Source organism: Micromys minutus, assembly GCF_963924665.1.
Source record: "Micromys minutus genome assembly, chromosome: X".
Lineage (NCBI taxonomy): Eukaryota > Metazoa > Chordata > Mammalia > Rodentia > Muridae > Micromys > Micromys minutus.
In genome coordinates this window covers 127,678,526-127,699,070 of record NC_137970.1, presented here as the reverse complement: position 1 = coordinate 127,699,070, position 20,545 = coordinate 127,678,526, and the positions used below count along the sequence as shown (strand labels likewise).

Genomic DNA, 20,545 nt, shown 5'->3' with positions numbered 1-20,545 from the left:
CAAAATTCTGGGTTTTGTTTATGGATCCAGTCTGATAGCTTATATCTTTTTATTGGGGAATTGGGTCCATTTTTGTTAACAGATATCAAGGAATAGTGGTTGCTGTTTCCTGCTATTTTTGCTTTTGGAGGTTGAATTGTGCCTGTATGTCTTTCTTCCTTTGGTTTTCTTGCTTAGTCGTTTTCTTGTTTTTATTAGGATGTAGTTCCCCTTGTTGTAGTCGGTTTTCCACCTATAATTCATTGTAGTGTTGGGTTTGTTGTCAGATATTGTGTAAATTTAATTTTGTCTTGAAATATCTTAGTCTCTCCATCTATGGTGATTGAGAGTTTTGCTGGGTATAGCAGCTTTGGCTGGCCCCTGTGCTGTCTTAGGGCCTGTCTGCATGATGTCTGTCCAGGTTCTTCTAGCTTTCATAGTTTCTGTTGAGAAATCGGTTGTGATTCTGATTGGTCTGCCTTTATATGTTACATGGCCTTTTCCCCTTACTGCTTTTAATATTTTTTTCTTTGCTTTGGGCACTTGGCATTTTCACTATTATGTGTTGGGAGGAGTTTCTTTTCTGATCCAGTATATTTGGAGTTCGGTAGCCTTGTTTTATGCTCATGGTCATCTCATTCTTAAGGGTAGGGAAGTTTTCTTCTATGATTTTGTTGAAGATATTTACTGTGCCTCTTAGTTGATATTCTTTGCCCTCTTCTATTCCTATTATCCTTACGTTTGGTCTTCTCATTGTGTCCTGGATCTCCTGAATATTTTGAGTTAGGAACTTTTTGATTTTTCATCTTCTCTGACTGCTTTGTCTATGTTTTCAATGTTGTCTTCGCCCCCCGAGATTCTCTCTTCCATCTCTTGTAGTCTTTTGGAAATGCTTGCATCTGTGACTCCTGATTTTTTTTTTTAGGTTTTCTACCTCTAGGGTTATCTCTTTTTGTGTTTTCTTTATTGTGTCAATTTCCTTTTTAAATTCCTTCTTCCATTCCTTCATGTCTTTGGTTCTGTTTTCCTCTAGTTCTTTGAGTGTTTTTCTTGTTTCTTCTTTAAAAGCTTCTAATTCTTTATGCTTTTCCTTCCGTTCTTGTTTAAGGATCTCTATCATCGTCTTGAGGTATGATTTTAGGTCTGCGTTTTCTTTTTCTGGTGTGGTTGGCATTCTGCTGTTTGCTGTGATGGGAGAGCTGGGTACTGGTGTTGCCAGGTTGTCTTGCTTTCCCTAGGGTATGTTCTTTCCCTTTCCTCTTGCCATCTTGTTGTCAGTCTTGTGTTCCTAAATCACTGCTGGATCACAGCTGGCTCACTGCTATTCCTAGTGTTGGGTGGTCTGAGTGTGCTTCCTCACAGTGGGTTGTCCAGCTGGGAATAGCCTGATGCAGGGTTACTGGTTCCCTGGAGCAACCTGGGGCGAGGAGGGGGAAGGGGGGGTGGGGAGGTGGGGGGGCGCATGTGGCCTCACCACTGACTCCCTGCTGTTCCTGGTGGTCAGTGGTCTGAGTGCTGTTCCTCACTCCTTGTTTTCTGGCTGGGAATAGCCAGATACAGGGTTACTGGTTCCCTGGAGCAAGCTGAGGTGGGGAGTGGGTATCGGGGGACCTCATGCTGGCTCACCTGAGTCCATTGATGTTAAGAGATATTAAGGAATAATGATTGTTTTTGTCCTGTTATTTTTGTTGGTAGATGTAGAATTATATTTGTGTGGTTTTCTTCTGTTGGGTTTGTTCTCAGAAGATTATTTTCTTGCTTTTCCTAGAGTGCAGTTTATCTCCTTTTGTTGAAGTTTTCCATCTATCGTGCTTTGTAGGGCTGGGTTTGTGGACAGATACTGTGTAACTTTGTTTTTGTTCTGGAATATCTTGGTTTCTCCACCAATGTATTTTAGAATTTTTCTGTATATAGCAATGTGGGCTTGCATATTTGTTCTCTTATGGTCAGTATGATGTCTGTACAGAATCTTCTAGCTTTTATAGTATTTGTTGAGAAGTGTGGTATATTTCTGATCTGTCTGCCTTTATATGTTACTTGTCCTTTTTCCCTTACTGCTTTTAGTATTATTTCTTTATTTGGAATATTTGTTGTTTTGACTATTATTTGTCAGGAGGAATTTCATTTCTGGTCCAATCTATTTGGAGTTCTGCAGGCTTCTTGTATGCTCATAGACTCTTTCTTTAGGTTGGGGTAATATTCGTTTTTGATTTTTTTTAAGACATTTAGTGGGCCTTTCAGTTGGGAGTCTTTGCTCTCTTTTACAACTGTTATCCTTAGGTTTGGCCTTCTCCTCATGTCTTGTATTTCCTGGATATTTTGGGTTTGAAGCTTTTTGATTTTTGCATTTCCTTTGACTGTTGTGTCAACGTTTTCTTTTTTTAAATTAAACAACTTCATTTTAAAAAACATTGATAAATGTACAGGTTTTAAAGCATTTTGCATAAAAATATGAATATATTTTTGGCAGTATTTTTTAAAAGGTTTGGTAGTATGCATTGGCAACTTAGTAGTTACAGTGAGCATAAAGTATGTTTAAAACAAATGTAACATGGAAATTGTTAAAGTTTTCTTGGTGTATAAAGATTAAACATAATGATTTTTTCCTTTACCATTTTCTTTATTTCTTATATAAAAAGCAGCTACATCACAGGCAACTAGGTATAATAGAAAAAAAAATGTCTTTTATAGACCTACCACATTGCTGTAACATTTGGAGCAGGAATTTTCACTATTGACATAATTTTTCTTTCCTTGCTTATCTAAATTGAGAACATTCTATTCTTTTTTTATTGAACAACTTTATTTTAAAAAACAAAGATAAATGTACAGATTTTAATTATTTTGCATAAAAGTATATGAATACATGTTGTCAGTGCTTGCCTTTTTTTTTTAAAGGTTTCATAGTGTGCATTAAGATCTTACTAGTTACAATGAGCATAAAGTACATGTAAAACAGGATTTAACCTGGAATTGGTCAAAGTTTTCTTGGTGTGTAGGGATTAAGCATAATGGTTTTTTCGTTTCTTTTCTTTTCTTTTCTTGAACTTCACACAGTCTGTGAGTTGTTTCGGGGGTGTTCAGAGCTTTCTGGGATTAGTATCCAATTATCAGTGATTGCATATTATGTCTGTTATTTTGTGACTGGGTTATCTCACTCAGGATGATATTCTCTAGATGCATCTATTTTCTTAAGAATTTCAAAAAGTAGTTGTTTCTAATAGCTGAGTAGTACTCCATTGTGTAAATATACCACAATTTTTGTATCCATTCATTTACTGAAGGACATCTGGGTTCTTTCAAGATTCTGGCTATTATAAATAGAGCTGCTATGAACATTGTGGTGCATGTGTCTTTGTTTTATGTTGGAGCATCTCTGGGGTATATGCCTAGAAGTGGAATAACTGGATCTTCAGGTAGTACTAAGTGCAATTTTCTGAGGAATCACCAGACTGATTTCCAGAAAGGTTGTACCAGTTTACAACCCCACCAACAGTGGAGAAGTATTCCTCTTTCTCCACACCCTAGCCAGCATCTGTTGTCATCTGAATTTTTGATCTTGGCCAATCTGACTGGTGTGAGGTGGAATCTCAGAGTTGTTTTGATTTGCATTTTCCTGATGGCTTTTTTCCCCAGCCTTTTACTCTGAGATAGTGTCTGTTTTTGTCTCTGAGATGAGTTTCCTGTATGCAGCAAAATGCTGGGTTTTCTTTATGTATCCAGTCTGATAGCCTATATCTTTTTATTGGGGAATTGAATCCATTTATGTTAACACATATCAAGGAATAGTGGTTGCTGTTTCCTGCTATTTTTGCTTTTGGAGGTTGAATTGTGCCTGTGTGTTTTTCTTCTTTTGGTTTTCTTCTTTTTACTAGGATGTAGTTCTCCTCCTTGTATTGGGTTTTCCACATGTAATTCGTTGTAGTGCTGGGTTTGTGATCAGACATTGTGTAAATTTAGTTTTGTCTTGGAATATGTTAGTCTCTCCATCTATGGTGATTGATAGTTTTGCTGGGTATAGCAGCTTTGGCTGACACTTGTGCTCTCTTAGGGTCTGCATGATCTCTGTCCAGGATCTTCTAGCTTTCATAGTCTCTGTTGAGAAGTTGGGTGTGATTCTGATTGGTCTGCCTTTATATGTTTCATGACCTTTTTTTTCCTACTGCTTTTTAGTATTCTTTCTCTGCTTTGAGCACTTGGCATTTTGACTATTATGTGTCAGGAGGAATTTCTTTTCTGGAACAACCTATTTGGAGTTCTGTAGGCTTGTTTTATGCTCATGGTCATTTCAATCTTAAGGGTAGGGAAGTTTTCTTCTATAATTTGGTTGAAGATATTTACTGTGTCTCTTAGTTTATATTCTTCACCCTATTCTATTCCTATTATCCTTAGGTTTGGTCTTCTCATTATGTCCTGGATCTCCTGGACATTTTGGGTTAGGAGCTTTTTGTTTTTTGTATCTTCTCTGACCTTTTTGTCTAGGTTTTCAATGTTGTCTTCGGCCCCCGAGATTCTCTCTTCCATCTCTTCTAGTTTGTTGGAAATGCTTGCATTTGTGATTCCTGATTTCTTTTTTAGGTTTCCTACCTCTAGGGTTGTCTCTTTTAGTGTTTTCTTTATTGTGTCCATTTCCATTTTAAATTTCTCCTTCCACTCCTTCATTTCTTTGGTTCTGTTTTCCTCTAGTTTTTTGAGTTCTTTGAGTGTTTTTCTTGTTTCCTCTTTAAAGGCTTCTAATTCTTTATGCTTTTCCTCCCATTCTTGTTTAAGGATCTCTATCATCATCTTGAGGTATGATTTCAGGTCTGAGTCTTCTTTTTCTGGAGTGTTTGGCATTCCACTGTTTGCTGTAATGGGAGAGCTGGGTTCTGGTGTTGCCAGGTTGTCTTGGTTTCTCTGGGGTACATTCTTTTGCTTTCTTCTTGCCATCTTGTTGTCTGTTTGTACGTGGTCTAGTTGTCAGTGATTGTTTTTCGCCTCTCCCTTGTACCTGGCCTGTGTCCCTGGATCTCCGCATTTTCTTGGTGGTGGATGTCCTGTGCACCTGTTTTGCACCCAAAGGCTGACAGCTAGGAATAGATAGTCCAATGCTGGGTTCCTAGTTCCCTGAATCAAGCGGTGGCTAGGGGGGACACACTCTCTGCGGGCTTTGCAGAGATTTCTCTGCTCCCCAGCTACTCAGACCGCCTTCTCACCAGTCCTGTGTCTCTGGATTTCCCAAACATAATGATTTTTAAATACCAAGGATCTGTCAATGTTTTCTACGGTATGTTCTGCCCCTGAGATTCTGTCTTCCATCTCTTTTATTCTGTTGGTGGTGCTTGTATCTATGACTCCTGATCTCTTTCCTAGTTTTTTTATCCCCAAGGTTGTCTCCTTTTCCGATGTCCTAATTGTTTCTATTTCCATTTTCAATTCCTTTACCTGTTTGGTTGTATTTTCATGTATCTCTTTATGTGATTTTTTTTTTTTTTTTTGTGTGTGTGTGTGTTTCCTCTTTAAGGGCTTCTACTTTTTTATGTATATTCTCCTATAATTCTTTAAAGTAAATATTCATGTGTTTCTTGAGGACCTCCATTATCATCATGAAGTTTTAAGTCCAAATCTTGTTATTCTGGTGTATTGAGATATTCACTCTTTGCTGTGGTGGGAGAACTGGGTTTTGATATTGCCAGTTTGTCTTGGTTTCCATTTCTTAGGTCTTTTCCCTTGCATCTTGCCATCTTTTTATCTGCGATGGTAGGTGTTCATGTTGTCTCACTCTGGAGTTTGTATCTCCTGTGGGTCTTTAGACCCATGGGCTCAAGATGGAGATTACTCTTGGTTGCTCAGTAATCTATAGTCAGGCCAAGAGTCCTGATCATTGTGGGCCGGCTCTGGCTTTGGGTAGGAACTGTCCGTTCCCAGGCTGCACAGCACTGTCTGTGCCCTGAGAGTTTTTGGTGGCTTCTCCCTTGATAAACAGTGGAGAAAAGTGTGGACTCACTCATTGATCAGGAGCGAGAACGCTCCTGTGGCTCCTCTAGGTGCTCAGTAATCTTTGGGCAGGCTGAGAGTCCTGATGGTGGTGGGCCAGCGCTTGTTTTCTGCTTTTTTTTTTAAATCTTGTTTAAAACTTTTGTAATTAGACACTGACAACTGCCATCCTTGTTTGAGGCTATAAATTATCTTCTAGTTAAACCTGCTTAACTGATAACTCTTATAACCTGAATCACTATCTCTTTCTCACATATTTAATCATTAAGTGCCAAGAATTCAGAGAGGCTGAGTATCCTTACCAGACACCCAGATTTCACTTTGTGCGGGAGATGCAGGCAAGGCTTGCTAAAGCAAATGAAATGTATAAGGCTATGGCAAACCCAAGCAGCTACCTGAGCTTCCTTCTCAGGAACAGAGCAAATATATTGAGTTTTATTAAAAACTTAGACCTCTAGTGTAGATACAGGCAGCTTTTGATTTTCTAGAGTTAAGCCACATTTTTCTTAGTCGTCTTAGGACTTGATCTCATATCTCACTTTTACTTTCAGATTATATTTAAGAATCAAGCAAGCCGGCCATATAACATTCACCCTCATGGAATCACTGATGTCAGTCCTCTACATGCAAGGAGACTTCCACGAGGTAATTAGTATCTTTCTTTATAGGTCTTTTTTTCATATAGATATACTTAAAGTACAACTCCAGCTGTTGACACCATATTTTCATAATAATTTTACATAATTATTCTTTGCTTTGTCTTAACTTTTATTTTAAAATTAATAAAACACAGGTAGCATTTGTACCATTTTTGTAATGTAAGATCATTTTACAAATATATTTACCATAGAACTAGGTAATATGCTGTTGTTATTTTATTGTCCACTGTCCTGACTATTATTAAAATAAAATAGATTATTCTTTCTTTTGTAAGAACATAAAAATATTTCTTATTATTCCTATTATTTGTAGTAAGAGATAAACCTTTTTAAACTAATACGTTATGAAAAGCATAGAGAGATTCTCTTATAAGCAAACCTTGTCAACTTTAAAACCTGATGGCTATTGAGCTGAGGTAGCAAATAGGAGGTGGACACTGGCAGGAAGAGAGAGGATTCTGAGAAAGAATGAGATAATAAGGAGAGATGGACATAAACCATCAGGTAGCCAAATTCAGGATAGAGACAGGAGAGATTCAAATGAGACACTAAGTTAGACACTGAGAAAAATGATAAATTAGGAGTAGTAAACAAACCATTTGGAAGACATAGAATAGTTTAAATGGATTAAATGACATATGAGCTGGTTAGGGAATGAGTTAAAGCTTGTGTAATGGGCATTTATTAATAAATAATTTGTTTCAGAGTTGTCATTCTGAGAGCAGGGTCTGGAAAGAAGAAAAAACAACCCCACAAGAAAGAACAATAATATCATAAGCAGACCACCCCCCCCCAGCTCCTAGAGACTAAACCACCAACCCAAGTGTATACATAGAGGGACCTATGGCTTCATCAGAATATGTAGCAGAGTATGCCTTATCTGGCATCAATGAGAGGAGATGTCCTTGGCCATGTGAAGGTTCAATACCCCAGTGTAGGGGAAGGCCATGGCGGGGAGATGGGAAAGAGTGGGTGGGTGGGGGGAACACTCTCATAGGGGGAGGAGGGATGGGATAGGAGGATTCCAGAGGGGAAACCAGGAAAGGGGATAACATTTGAAATGTAAGTAAAGAATATATCCAATAAAATAAAGTTTGTAAAAAGTGAAAAATAAATAAATAAATGCAGCCAGTAGGTTTTTATACAGTATTATCACAGCTTCAGCTTTTAATGGGCTGGGGGCTTGGCTATTATGATATGCTAAGACTTAACTACTTATAAGAATATACTTCCATGTTAGGTTAAAAATATTCATGTACCAAGTTAGGTTACAGTTTCAATGCACAGAAAACTTGAAATATATATAAAAGCAGGTTTGGGCCAAATTTGATTCAACATTACTAAGTATGTAGCTCCTTATACTCTAATAATATATTTTTTGTTTGAATGTGGATAGGTATAAAGCATTTGAAGGATTTGCCAATTCATCCAGGAGAAATATTCAAGTACAAATGGACAGTTACAGTAGAAGATGGACCAACTAAATCAGATCCACGGTGCCTGACCCGCTATTATTCAAGTTTCATTAACCCTGAGAGAGATCTAGCTTCAGGACTGATTGGCCCTCTTCTCATCTGCTACAAAGAATCTGTAGATCAAAGAGGAAACCAGGTGGGACCATTTCTTATCAAGTACTAAATTTGAAAGTAAAAGTGGAATAAAATGCCTATAAACTTCTAGATATTCCCTATACACTCTTGATATAGGTACCACTATAACTTACAGAAATGTAACTCAATTAAAGTAATTAAGCTGAATTCTACTTAACTTTCATTAAATTTGATTTTTTTTCTAAGCATCTCATCTGCTAAGAAACAGAAAAGCCAGGACCCCAGATTCTTTCTATTTAACTCAGTCCCAATCTGGGAGTTTGAGCTCCCACCACTGCCCCAGGAATCTTCCCATTCTTATCTATCTAATTTCCACCTATATTTAAATGACCATTTTTTTGAGACAGTGTTTCAGGTGTTCCAGACTTGCCTCAAACTTTTTATGTAGCTGAAGATGGTCTTTGACATCAGGTTGTCTTACCTATACCTTGTAAATACTGGAATTACAGTGTATGACTCCATGCCCAGTTTATGCAGTACAGGGGATGAGGCCAGTACGTTTAAGTACAATGGTAGGTCTCTATATATTCAATTGTTAATTCTTTGTATAGAGAGTCTCTGAGAGCTTAGTTGCTGTCAGTATCTTAGTATTGTTATTTCTGTGACCCATCAATGGCCACATATTTTGTAAATATTTGTCCTTCTTCACTAGCCTAGAGGCAATCTATAATTGTATCTGATTGGCTGTAATTAGATGTGACAACCAGTAGCTGGGCAGGAAGTGCAGGGCAGAATTTCTGGGCAGAGAAAGAGATGCTTGGAAAAGAAAGCAGAGGAGAGATTCCACTGGTTGAACACACACTGCCGTGGAGTAGAGGCAAAATAGTTTGGTTAAGTTAGATGAGCTATCTGGGAGACTGCTGAAAGCCTAAACTTTATACTTTTCCACAAGCTTTTGGAAGATGACTGAAATATATATTCTCTAATGTTTTCTTCAGCATTCTGGCTTTTGTCACTATGGTTCATATAAAATTAAATTTACAAACATGAAGTTTTAGATGATAAATCTTATACACAATTAGCATGAATTCCGTTCATTATATAAAGCACTATGCTAAGATCCTGGAGCTTTTTTGAACAAAATATTTATGGTATTATTCAGTGTTCATCTTGTCACGTCTGATTTCCTTTTTATTTTATTTTTTTAAAATTCACTATAAGCTGGTAGGCTTATGTAAAAATATTTTCAAGACAAGAGAACTCAGAATAGTATTAATTTTATTTGATTTGGATGTACTTTAAAGATCTGCATTTCTCTACTTCAAACACACAAAAATGAAAACAATGGCACAAACTATATATATATATATATAATCATGGGTTTAGAAGGAAACTTACCAGATCTAGTTACCTTCTTACCTTAAGATTGCATTAGTTCTAAACATGCACTCCTCACATAAAATGTCCATTCCTCTTCAGTACATGCCTTAATAGTATACTATATGCTGTCTTTTCCTTCTCCCCTTTAATACATGTTATTAATAGATGATGTCAGACAAGAGAAATGTCATCCTGTTTTCTCTATTTGATGAGAACCAAAGCTGGTACATCACAGAGAACATGCAACGCTTCCTCCCCAATGCAGCTGATACAGAGCCTGAGGACCCTGGGTTCCAGGCCTCCAACATCATGCACAGTAAGTGAAGAATAACTTGTATTCAGTATACTTCTAATAAAGGTAAATTGATACCCCCAACTTATATATAGGTAACATCTGTTATATAGAGACTATAATAAATATGTAACTGTGACCATATAATGCATATTTCAATAGTATACTGACTACAATTTGTTGGCTACCCTGTCTTTTAAATTTGTATTTTATGTCCTATATTACTCCCTTTTGCTAACTATTACATACAAAGATAACTCATTTCAAAATATTTTATTACTATATAATCATATACTATGTATATGATGTTCACCTTTCCTTTTTATTAATCTGATATATTTTGTTTACATTTGAAATGATATCTCCTTTCCAAGTTTTCTCTCTAAAAAATACCCCAATCTCATACCCCCTCCCCCTGCTTCTATGGGGGTGCATATCTACTTATCAGTCAGTGCAAACCATGTGTATTCTTTTATGATTGGGTTACCTTACTCAGAATTATATTTTCTAGTTCCATCCATTTGCCTAAGAATTTCATTAAATCACTATTTTTAATAGCTGAGTAGTATTCCATTGTATAAATGTACCATATTTTCTTTATCAATTTCTCTGTTGAAGGACATATGGGTTCTTTCCAGCTTCTAGCTATTATAAATAAGGCTGCTATGAACACAGTAGAGTATGTGTCCTTGTTATATGTTGGAGTATCTTTTGGGTATATGCCCAGGAGTGGTGTAACTGGGTCTTCAGGTATTACTAAGTCCAATTTTCTGAGGAACCTCCAAACTTATTTTCAGAGTGGTTGTACCAGCTTGCAATTCACCAACAATGGAGGAGTGTTCCTCTTTCTCCACATCCTCCCCAGCTTCAGCTATAACCTGAGTTTTTGATCTTAGCCATTCTGACTGGTGTGAGGTGGAATCTCAGGGTTGTTTTGATTTGTCTTTGATGATGACTTGGGTTGTAGGTGCTTCTCAGCCATTCAATATGTTTCAGTTGAGAATTCCTTGTCTAGCTCTGTCCCCCATTTTGGGGGGGGGAACAATGCAAAAGCGAGAGGTTTATTAGTCCATTGAACTGGGTGGTCTACATCCAGAGGAGAGGTGACCCCAAAAGGCTATTACAAGAACTTTTTATACTTTTTATGGGTACAGATTACATCAGCAAGGTTACAGTTTAAACTTATTGGCTAAGCATATTGGCCTTTGAATCTATTGGCTTGCAGGCATGTGTTAGACATTCAAACTCTATCTGGGACCAGAAGGTCAGGGGACTATCAGTCAATACATCCTGCAGGTTTTAAAGAATGTTCCTGCTCCTCCTGTGAACTGTGGATAGAGAATGGAACTTGGCTTAGCTATGAACTGAGACGGTCTGTCCCCCATTTTTAATAGGATAATTTGATTCTCTAGAGTCTAACTTATTGAGTTCTTTGTGTATATTGGATATTAGCCCTCTATCAGATGTAGGATTGGTAAAGATCTTTTCACAATCTGTTGGTTGACATTTTGTCCTATTGACAGTGTCCTTTGCCTTACAGAAGCTTGTCAATTTTATGAGGTCCCATTTCTCAATTCTTGATCTTAGAGCATAAGCCATTGTTCAGGAAAATTTTCCCTGTGCCTATATGTTCAAGTCTCTCCCTCACTTTCTCTTCTAATAGTTTCAGTGTACCTGGTTTTATGTGGAGATCCTTGATCCACTTGGACTTGAGATTTGTAAAAGAGATAAGAATGGATCAATTTGCATTCTTCTACATGCTGTCTTCCAGTTAAACCAGCACCATTTGTGGATTCTGTCTTTTTTCCACTAGATGGTTTTTAGCTCCTTTGTCAAAGATCAAGTGACCATAGGTGTGTGGGTTCATTTCTGGGTCTTCAATTTTGTTCCACTGATCTACACTCCTGCCTCTGTACCAATGAAAGACCCTTGAATTGCAGAAGCCCCTTACTCAAGTACGGGGAGAACTCGAACCCAAGAACTCACGGAAAGCCAATCTTGCACAATCAGGCAAGAGGTTTATTTTAGGAGATCAGAGATCTGAGGACAACATGTATCTCACACAGGAGATAGAGGAGTCGACCCTGAACTCAAATGGGGAGAAGTACTTATAGGGAAAATCACGTAAGCATTAGCAACAGTCACGTAGCTATTTTATTGGTTCATTCAAATTGATACACTCTGCCTATTTTGGACATGTTTCAACTCTAGGATACCCTATTTTGGGGCACACTGACCTTCATACTTGTTTTGCTCAGAACTGCAGAGTCACCATATCGTGACTAGGTGGTCTGTGGTTTTTGTTCTCAGCCTTGAGACATACTTGTCCTCAAGGCAGGGTTAGTGGGGCTACCTTAAAATTTTAACTCTTTTCACCAATACCATACAGTTCTTATCACGATTTCTCTGTAATACAGCTTGAGGTTGGGGATGGTGTTTCTCCACAGAATTTATTTTATTATTGAGAATAATTTCCCTTATCTTGGGTTTTTTGTTATTTCAAATTAATTTGGAAATTGTTCTTTCTAATACTATGAAGAATTTAATTGAAATTTTGATGGGGATTACATTGAATCTATAGATTGATTTTAGCAAATTGCTCATTTTTACTAAATTAATCCTGCCAATCCATGAGCATGGTAGATTTTTTTCCATCTTCTCAGATCTTCTTAATTTTCTTTTTTCAGAGACATGTAGTTCTTGTCATACAGATCTTGTACTTGGTTGGTTAGAGTCACACCACGGTATTTATATTATTTGAGATATTCACCTTTCTTTTTTTTATTAGATACCTTCTGTATTTATATTTCAAATGTAATTCCCTTCCCCCATTTCCCCTTCCCCTCTACATGTTTCCACGAAGTTACGCCCTCTCCAAATCTCTCTCTTCACCTCAGTACCTTGGCATTCCCCTACATTGGGAAAACACATCCTCACTGGACCAAAGGCCTCTTCTCACTTTGATGCCAGACACCACTATCTTTTGCTACATATGGAACTAGAGCCATGTGTGCTCAATGGTTGGTATTTTAGTCCATAGGAGCTGTGGTGTGTTTGGCTGGATGATAATGTTGTTCTTCCCATGAGTTTGCAACCCATTCAGCTTCTTCAGTCCTTTTTTTAGCAACTTTATTGGGTTCCCTGTGTTCAGTCTGATGATTAGCTACAAGCATGCTCAGCTGTATCTGTATGTCTCTGCCAGAGCCCTTGAGGAGGCATCCATATCTAGTTCCTGCCATTAAGCACTACTTGGCATCAGCAATAGTGCTTGAGTTTGTTGGATGCATATGGGTTAGATCCCTAGGTGAGGCAGCCTCTGAATTATCGTTTCTTCAGCCCCAGCTCCTCTATTTGACTTTGTATTTCCTCCCATGAGAGTTTTGTTCTACCTTCTAAGAAGATGTGAGGAATTTACATTTTGGCCTTCCTTCTTTTCAAGACCTTCTTTCATAAGGTCTGTGAATTGTTTCTTCAATATTCAGAGCTTTCTGGGGCTAGTATCCGCTTATCAGTGAGTGCATACCATGTGTGTTCTTTTGTGACTTGGTTACTTCACTCAGGATGATAGTTTCTAGTTCCATCCATTTGCCTAGGAATTTCATAAAGTCATTGTTTCTAATAGCAGAGTAATACTCCATTGTGGAAATGTACCACAGTTTCTGTATCCATTCCTTTGTTGAGGGACATCTGAGTTCATCCCAGCTTCTGGCTATTATAAATAAGGCCGCTATGAACATGGTGGAGCATGTGTCCTTGCTATATTTTGAAGCGCCTTTTGGGTATATGCCCAGGAGTGGAATAGCTGAGTGTTCAAGTAGCACTTTATCCAATTATATGGAGAACCAGAAGACTGATTTCCAGAGTGGTTATACCAGCTTGCAATCCCACCAACAATGCAGGAATTTTTCTATTTTCTCCACATCCTCACCAGCATCTGCTGTCATCTGTGTTTTTGATCTTAGCCATTCTGACTGGTATGAGGTGAAATCTTAGGGTGGTTTTGATTTGCATTTTCCTGATGACTAGGGAAGTTGAACATTTTTTTTAAGTACTTCTCAGCCATTCAGTATTCCTCAGTTGAAAAAAAAAATTTGTTTAGCTCTGTACCCTATTTTTAACAGGATTATTTGATTCTCTAGAGATTAACTTCTTGAGTTCTTTGTATATATTGGATACTAACCCTCTATCCAATGTAGGATTGGGAAAGCTACTTTGCTGAAATTGTTTATCAGCTGTAGGAGTTCTCTGGTGGAATTTTAGGGGCCTCTTAAGTATACTATAATATCATCTGCAAATAGTTATATTATAGTATCAATGGCTTCATTGGGTAGTGTTCATTCTGTTTCTATTTTATGGAATCATTTGGAGGTTATTGGTATTAGGTCTTTTTTGAAGGTTTGATAGAATTCTGCACTAAACCCATTTGTTCCTGGGCTTTGTTTTTGGTTTGGAGACGTTTGATGACTGCTTCTATTTTTAAGAGTTTTGGGACTGTTTAGATGGTTTATCTGATCCTGACTTAACTTTGGTATCTGGTATCTGTCTAGAAAATTGTCCATTTATCCAAATTTTCCAGTTTGTTGAGTATAGGTTTTGTAGTAAATCTAATGATTTTTGAAATTTCCTGTCTCTGTTGTTATGTCTCCCTTTTCATTTCTGATTTTGTTAATTTGAATACTGTATCTGTGCTCTCTGGTTAGTCTGGCTAAGGGTTTATGTATCTTGTTGATTTTCTCAAGGAACCAGCTCCTGGCTTTGGTGATTCCTTAGTTATTGTTGTTTCTACTTAATTGATTTCAGCCCTGAGTTTCATTATTTTCTGCCATCTTCTCTTCTTGGGTATATTTGTTTCCCATAAGTGTGGGTGTGTTGTCTCTTCATTTTTGTTAAATTATAAAATGTTTTTGTTTTATTTCTTTATTTCTTCCTTGACCATGTTTTCACTGAGTAGAGCACTGTTCAACTTTCATGTGTATGTGGGCTTTTTGAGCATTTTTTGTTATTAAAGACCAGCCATAGTCCATGGTAATCTGATAGAATGGGAGTATTTCAATCTTCTTATATTTGTTGAGGCCTGTTTTGTGACTGATTGTATGATCACTATTGGAGAAGGTGCCTTGAAGTGCTAAGATGAAAGTATATTCTTTTGTTTTAGGATGAAATATTCTATAGATGTCTGTTAAATCCAATGGGTTCATAACCTCTGCTAGTTTTGTTGTCTCTGTTCATTTTCTGTTTCCATGATCTGTCCATTGATGAGAGTGGGGTGTTCAAATCTCCCACTATGATTGTGTGTGGTGTGATATATGCTTTTAGCTTTAGTAAGGTTTCTATTATGAATGTAGATGCCCTTGCATTTAGAACATAGATGTTCATGTTTGAGAGTTCATGTTGATAGATTTTTTTCCTTTGATAAGTTAAAAGTATCCTTTTTTACCTTTTTTGATTACTGTTGTTTGAAAATCTATTGTATTTGATATTAGAATAGCTAATCCACCTTGCTTCTTGAGACCATTTGCTTTGAAGGTTTTTTTTCCCCAGCCTTTTACTCTGAGGTAGTGCCTGTCTTTCTCTCTGAGATTAGTTTCCTGTATGTAGTAAAATGCTGATTTCTGTTTAAGTATCCAGTCTGATAATCTATGTCCTTTTATTGGGGAATTGAGTCCATTGATGTTAAGAGAAATTAAGGAATAGTGGTTGCTTTTTCTTGTTTTATTTTTGTTGTTAGAGGTAGAATTATATTTGTGTGGTTTTCTTCTTTGGGGTTTGTTGGAAGACTGTTATTTTCTTGCTTTTCCTAGGGTATAGTTTCCCTCCTTCTGTTTGAGTTTTCCATTTATTATTTTTGTAGGGCTGGATTTGTGGGCAGATACTGTCTAAATTTAGTTTTGTCCTGGAATAGTTGATTTTCACCATCTATGGTATTTGAGAGTTATGTTTTTCTTCTTTTTGTATATAGTAACTTAGGCTGGCATTTGTGTTCTCTTTTTTGTTTTTTTTTTTATTTCCAACCTTTTAAAGTTAAATTAAATTGGATATTCTCTGTATTTACATTTCAAATGTTATCTCCCTTCCCCCACTCCCATACTCTCCCTCTCCCCTTGCTTCCATGAAAGTTGTCTCTGTCCCAACCAGCATCTTCACCTCAGTGTCTTGGCATTCCCCTGCACTGCAAAAAATGCACCTTCACTAGACCAAAAGCCTTGTCTCCCACTGATGGCAGACAGTGCCATCATCTGCTACATATACAAATAAAGACACGGGTCTCTCTATGTGTAATCACTCCTTGCTGTTTTAGTCCATGAAATTTGTGGAGGGTTTGTTTGGCTGATAATGTTGTTCTGCCCATGGGGTTGCAAATTCTTTTAGCTTCTTCAGTTCTTTTTCTTTCTTTTTTTTAATTTTTTAAATTATTTTCTGAGATCTTCCTCGATTTCCTTTAGAGGTTTGAAGTTCTTGTCATACAGGTCCTTCACTTGCTTAGTTAGAGTCAAACCAAGGTATTTCATAGTTTTTGTGACTATTGTGAAGGGTAGCTTTTTCCTAATTTCTTTCTCCACATGTTTGTCCTTTGAATATAGGAAGGCTACTCATTTGTTTGAGTTAATTTTATATCCAGCCACTTTGCTGAAATTATTTATCAGCTGTAGGAGTTCTCTGGTGGAATTTGTGGGGTCCCTTAAATACACTATCATTTCATCTGCAAATAGTGATGTCTTTCCTTCTTCCTTTCCAATTTGTATCCCTTTGATTTCTTTTGGCTGTCTAATTGCTCTGGCCAGGAATTCCAGTACTGTGTTGAATAGGTAGGGGGAGAGTGGGCAGCCTTGTTGAGTCTCTGATTTTAGTGGTATTGCTTCAAGTTTCCCACCATTAAGATTGATGTTGGCTATTGGTTTGCTGTATATTGCTTTTTATTATGTTTAGGTATGGGCCTTGGATTCCTGTTCTTTCCAATACTTTGAACATGAAGGGGTGATGAATTTTGTCAAATGCATTCTCAGCATCTAGTGAGATGACCATGTGGATTTTTTCTTTGAGTTTGTTTGTGGATTACATTGATGGATTTCCGTTTTTTAAACCAACCCTGCATGCCAGGGATGAAGCCTACTTGATCATGGTGAATGATCGTTTTGAAGTGGTCTTGGATTCAGTTTGCAAGGATTTTGTTGAGTATTTTTGCATCAATGTTCATAAGTGAGATTGATCTGAGGTTCTCTCTCCTTGTAGGGTCTTTGTGTGGTTTAGGTATGAGGGTTATTGTAGCCTCATAAAATGAGTTAGGTAGTATTTCATCTGATTCTATCTTATGGAATAATTTGGAGAGTATTGGTATTATGTCCTCAATAAATGTTTGATAATATTCTGTACTGAACCCATCTGGACCTGGGCTTTTTTTGTTTGGGAAGCTTTTGATGACTACTTCTATTTCTTTAGGTGTTATGGGATTATTTAGATGGTTTACCTGATCCTGGTATAACTTTAGTATCCTGTATCTGTCTATTAATTCATCCATTTCCTCCAGATTTTCCAGATTTGTTGAGTATAGGCTTTTGTAGTAGGATTTGATGATTTCTTGAATTTCCTCAGTTTCAGTCGTTATTTTTCCACTTTCCTTTCTGATTTTGTTAATTTGGATACTCTCTCTTTGCCCTCTAGTTAGTCTGGTTCAGGGTTTATCAAACTTGTTAATTTTCTCAAAGAAACAGCTCTTGGTTTTGTTGATTCTTTGGATGGTTCTTTTGTTTATATTTGGTCTATTTGTGCCCTAAGTTTGATTATTTCTTGCCGTCTACTCCTCTATGTGTATCTGCTTCCTTTTGTTCTAGAGCTTTCAACTGTGCCATCAGGTTGCTAGTGTATGCTCTCTCCAGTTTCTTTTTGGAAGCACTCAGAGCTATGAGTTGTTTTCCTCTCAGTACTGCTTTCATTGCATCCCATCGGTTTAGGTATGCCATGTTTTTATTTTCATTGAATTCTAGAAAATCCTTAATTTCTTTCTTTATTTCTTCTTTGACCCTGCTATTGTCTAATAGAGCATTGTTTAGTTTCCATGCGTATATGGGCTTTTTGTTGTCTTTGTTGTTATTAAAGACCAGCCTTAGACCATGGTGATCTGAAAGGATGCAAGGGAGTATTTCAGTCTTCTTTTATTGATTGAGGCTCGTTCTGTGTCCAATTAAGTGGTCAGTTTTCAAGAAAGTGCTGTGAGGTGCTGAGAAGAAGGTTTATTCTTTCGCTTTAGGATGATATGTTCTGTAGATATCTATTAATTCCAGTTGGTTCATAGTCTCTGCTGGTTGTACAGTGTCCTTGTTCAGTTTCTGTTTCCATGATCTGTCCATTGGTGAGAGTGGGGTATTAAAGTCTCCCACTATTATTGTGTGGGGTAAAAGGTATTTTTTGAGCTTTAGTAGGATTTCTTTTATGAATATGGGTTCTTTTGTATTTGGAGCATATATGTTAAGGATTGAGAGTTCTTTCTGACAGATTTCCACTGTAATGAGTAAAAAGTGTCCTTCCTTATCTTTTTTGATAACTTTTGGTTGGAAATTTACTTTATTCGATATTGGAATAGCCACTCCAGCTTGCTTCTTGGGCCCGATTGCTTGGAAATTTTTTTTCCCAGCCTTTTACTCTTAGATAATGTCTGTCTTTGTCTCTGAGATGAGTTTCCTGTATGCAGCAAAATGATGGGTTTTTTATATGTATCCAGTCTGATAGCCTATGTCTCTTTATTGGGGAGTTGAGTCCATTTATGTTAGTAGATATCAAGGAATAGTGGTTGCTGTTTCTCCTATTATTGATTTTGTAGGTTAAATTGTGCCTGTGTCTCTTTCTCCTTTTGGTTTTCTTGCTTAGGAGTTTTCTTGTTTTTACTAGGATGTAGTTCCCCTCTTTGTATTGGGTTTTCCACCTATAGTTTGTTGTAGTGCTGGGTTTGTGGTCAGATATTGTGTAAATTTAGTTTTGTCTTGGAATATCTTCCTCTCTTCCTTTATGGTGATTGATAGTTTTGCTGGGTATAGCAGCTTGGGCTGGCACTTGTGCTCTCTTAGGGTGTGCATGATGTCTGTCCAGGCTCTTCTAGGTTTCATAGTCTCTGTTGAGAAATCGTGTGTGTTTCTGATTGTTCTGCCTTTATATGTTACATGATCTTTTTTCTTTTTTGCTTTTAGTATTCTTTCTTTGCTTTGGGCACTTGGTGCTTTGACTATTATGTGTCGGGAGGAATTTCTTTTCTGTTTTAACCTATTTGGATTTCTGTAGGCTTCTTTTATACTCGTGATCATCTCATTCTTAAGGGTAGGGAAGTTATCTTCTACAATTTTGTTGAAGATATTTACTGTGCCTCTTAGTTGATATTCTTTTCCCTCTTCTATTCCTATTCTCCTTAGGTTTGGTCTTCTCATTGTGTCCTCGATCTCCTGGACATTTTGGGTTAGGAGCTTTTTGGTTTTTGTATCTTCTCTGACTGGTTTGTCTGTTTTCAATGTTGTCTTCGTCCCCCCGAGATTCTCTCTTCCATCTTTTGTAGTCTGTTGGGAATGCTTGCATCTGTGACTCCTGATTTCTTTTTTAGGATTTCTACTTCTAGGGTTGTCTCTTTTAGTGTTTTCTTTATTGTGTCCATTTCTGTTTTAAATTCCTTCTTCCATTCCTTCATGTCTTTGGTTCTGTTTTCTTCTAGTTCTTCTTAAGTTCTTTGAGTGTTTTTCTTGTTTCTTCTTTAAAAGCTTCTAATTCTTTATAGTTTTCCTCCTGTTCTTGTTTAAGGGTCTCTATCATCATCTTGTGGTAGGATTTCTTGTCTGAGTCTTCTTTCTGGAATGTTTGGCATTCTGCTGTTTGTTGTGATGGGAGAGCTGGGTTTTAGAGTTGCCAGGTTGTCTTAGTTTCCCTGGGTTATGCTCTTTTGCTTTCCTCTTGCCATCTTGTTGTCAGAGATTGGTTCTTGCCTATCCCTTGTACCTGGCCTGTATCCTTGGATCTCTCCTGTTCCTGCTGTTGGATCGTCCGATCCCTGTTCTGCACCCAGAAGCCAGTGGCTGGGAACAGAGGGCCCAATGCTGGGTTCCTGATCCCTGGATCAGGCAGGGCATGGGCCCATTTTCCGTGTGCGCTTGGAAGATATCTCTCTGCACCCTGGCTAGTCAGAATCCCTCTCACCAGGCTTGTGTCTCTGGGTTTCTGCTGGTCTGGTGGCGGATGGTGCGAGCCCTGTTCTGTGCCCCAAATCTTCCGGGTGGGAACAGAGGGCCCAATGCTGGGTTCCTGGTCCCTGGGTCAGGTAGGGTAGGGGCGTGCTTTCTGTGCATGCTTGGCAGTGATCTCTCTGTCCCCTAGCTAGTCGGAAGCCCTTCTCACCAGTCCTTTATCTCTGGGTGTCCGCTGGTCCTGGTGGTGGATGATCCAAGCCCTGTTCTCCTTCACCCTCTCCTATACCTATTATCCTTAGGTTTGGTCTTCTCATTTTGTTCCGGATATCCTGGATGTTTTCAATTAGGAGATTTTTGATTTTTGCATTTTCTCTGGCTATTTTGGCAGTGTTTCCTATGTTGTCTTCTTCCCCTGAGATCCTCTCTTCCATTTCTTGTAGTTGTTGGTGCTTGCATCTATGATTCCTGATTTGTGTCCTATGTTTTCTATCTCCAGGGTTTTCTCCTTTTGTGATTTCTTTATTGTTTCTATTTCTGTTTTCAATTCCT

At 37.7% G+C, this 20,545-nt stretch overlaps 1 protein-coding gene across 3 annotated transcripts in view; it reads left to right on the top strand.

Annotated features, from left to right (window-relative positions):
* F8 (coagulation factor VIII) overlaps positions 1 to 20,545 on the top strand; it is a gene marked incomplete at both ends in the record, with an annotated part of 191,009 nt that overhangs the window by 64,380 nt on the left and 106,084 nt on the right. For all 3 annotated transcript variants that reach the window (XM_080909833.1, XM_080909832.1, XM_080909831.1), the window contains 3 exons: positions 6,507 to 6,600; positions 8,011 to 8,225; positions 9,710 to 9,860. In XM_080909833.1, coding sequence (XP_080765959.1) covers positions 6,507 to 6,600; positions 8,011 to 8,225; positions 9,710 to 9,860 — 460 coding nt within the window. The remainder of the gene's footprint in view (positions 1 to 6,506; positions 6,601 to 8,010; positions 8,226 to 9,709; positions 9,861 to 20,545) is intronic.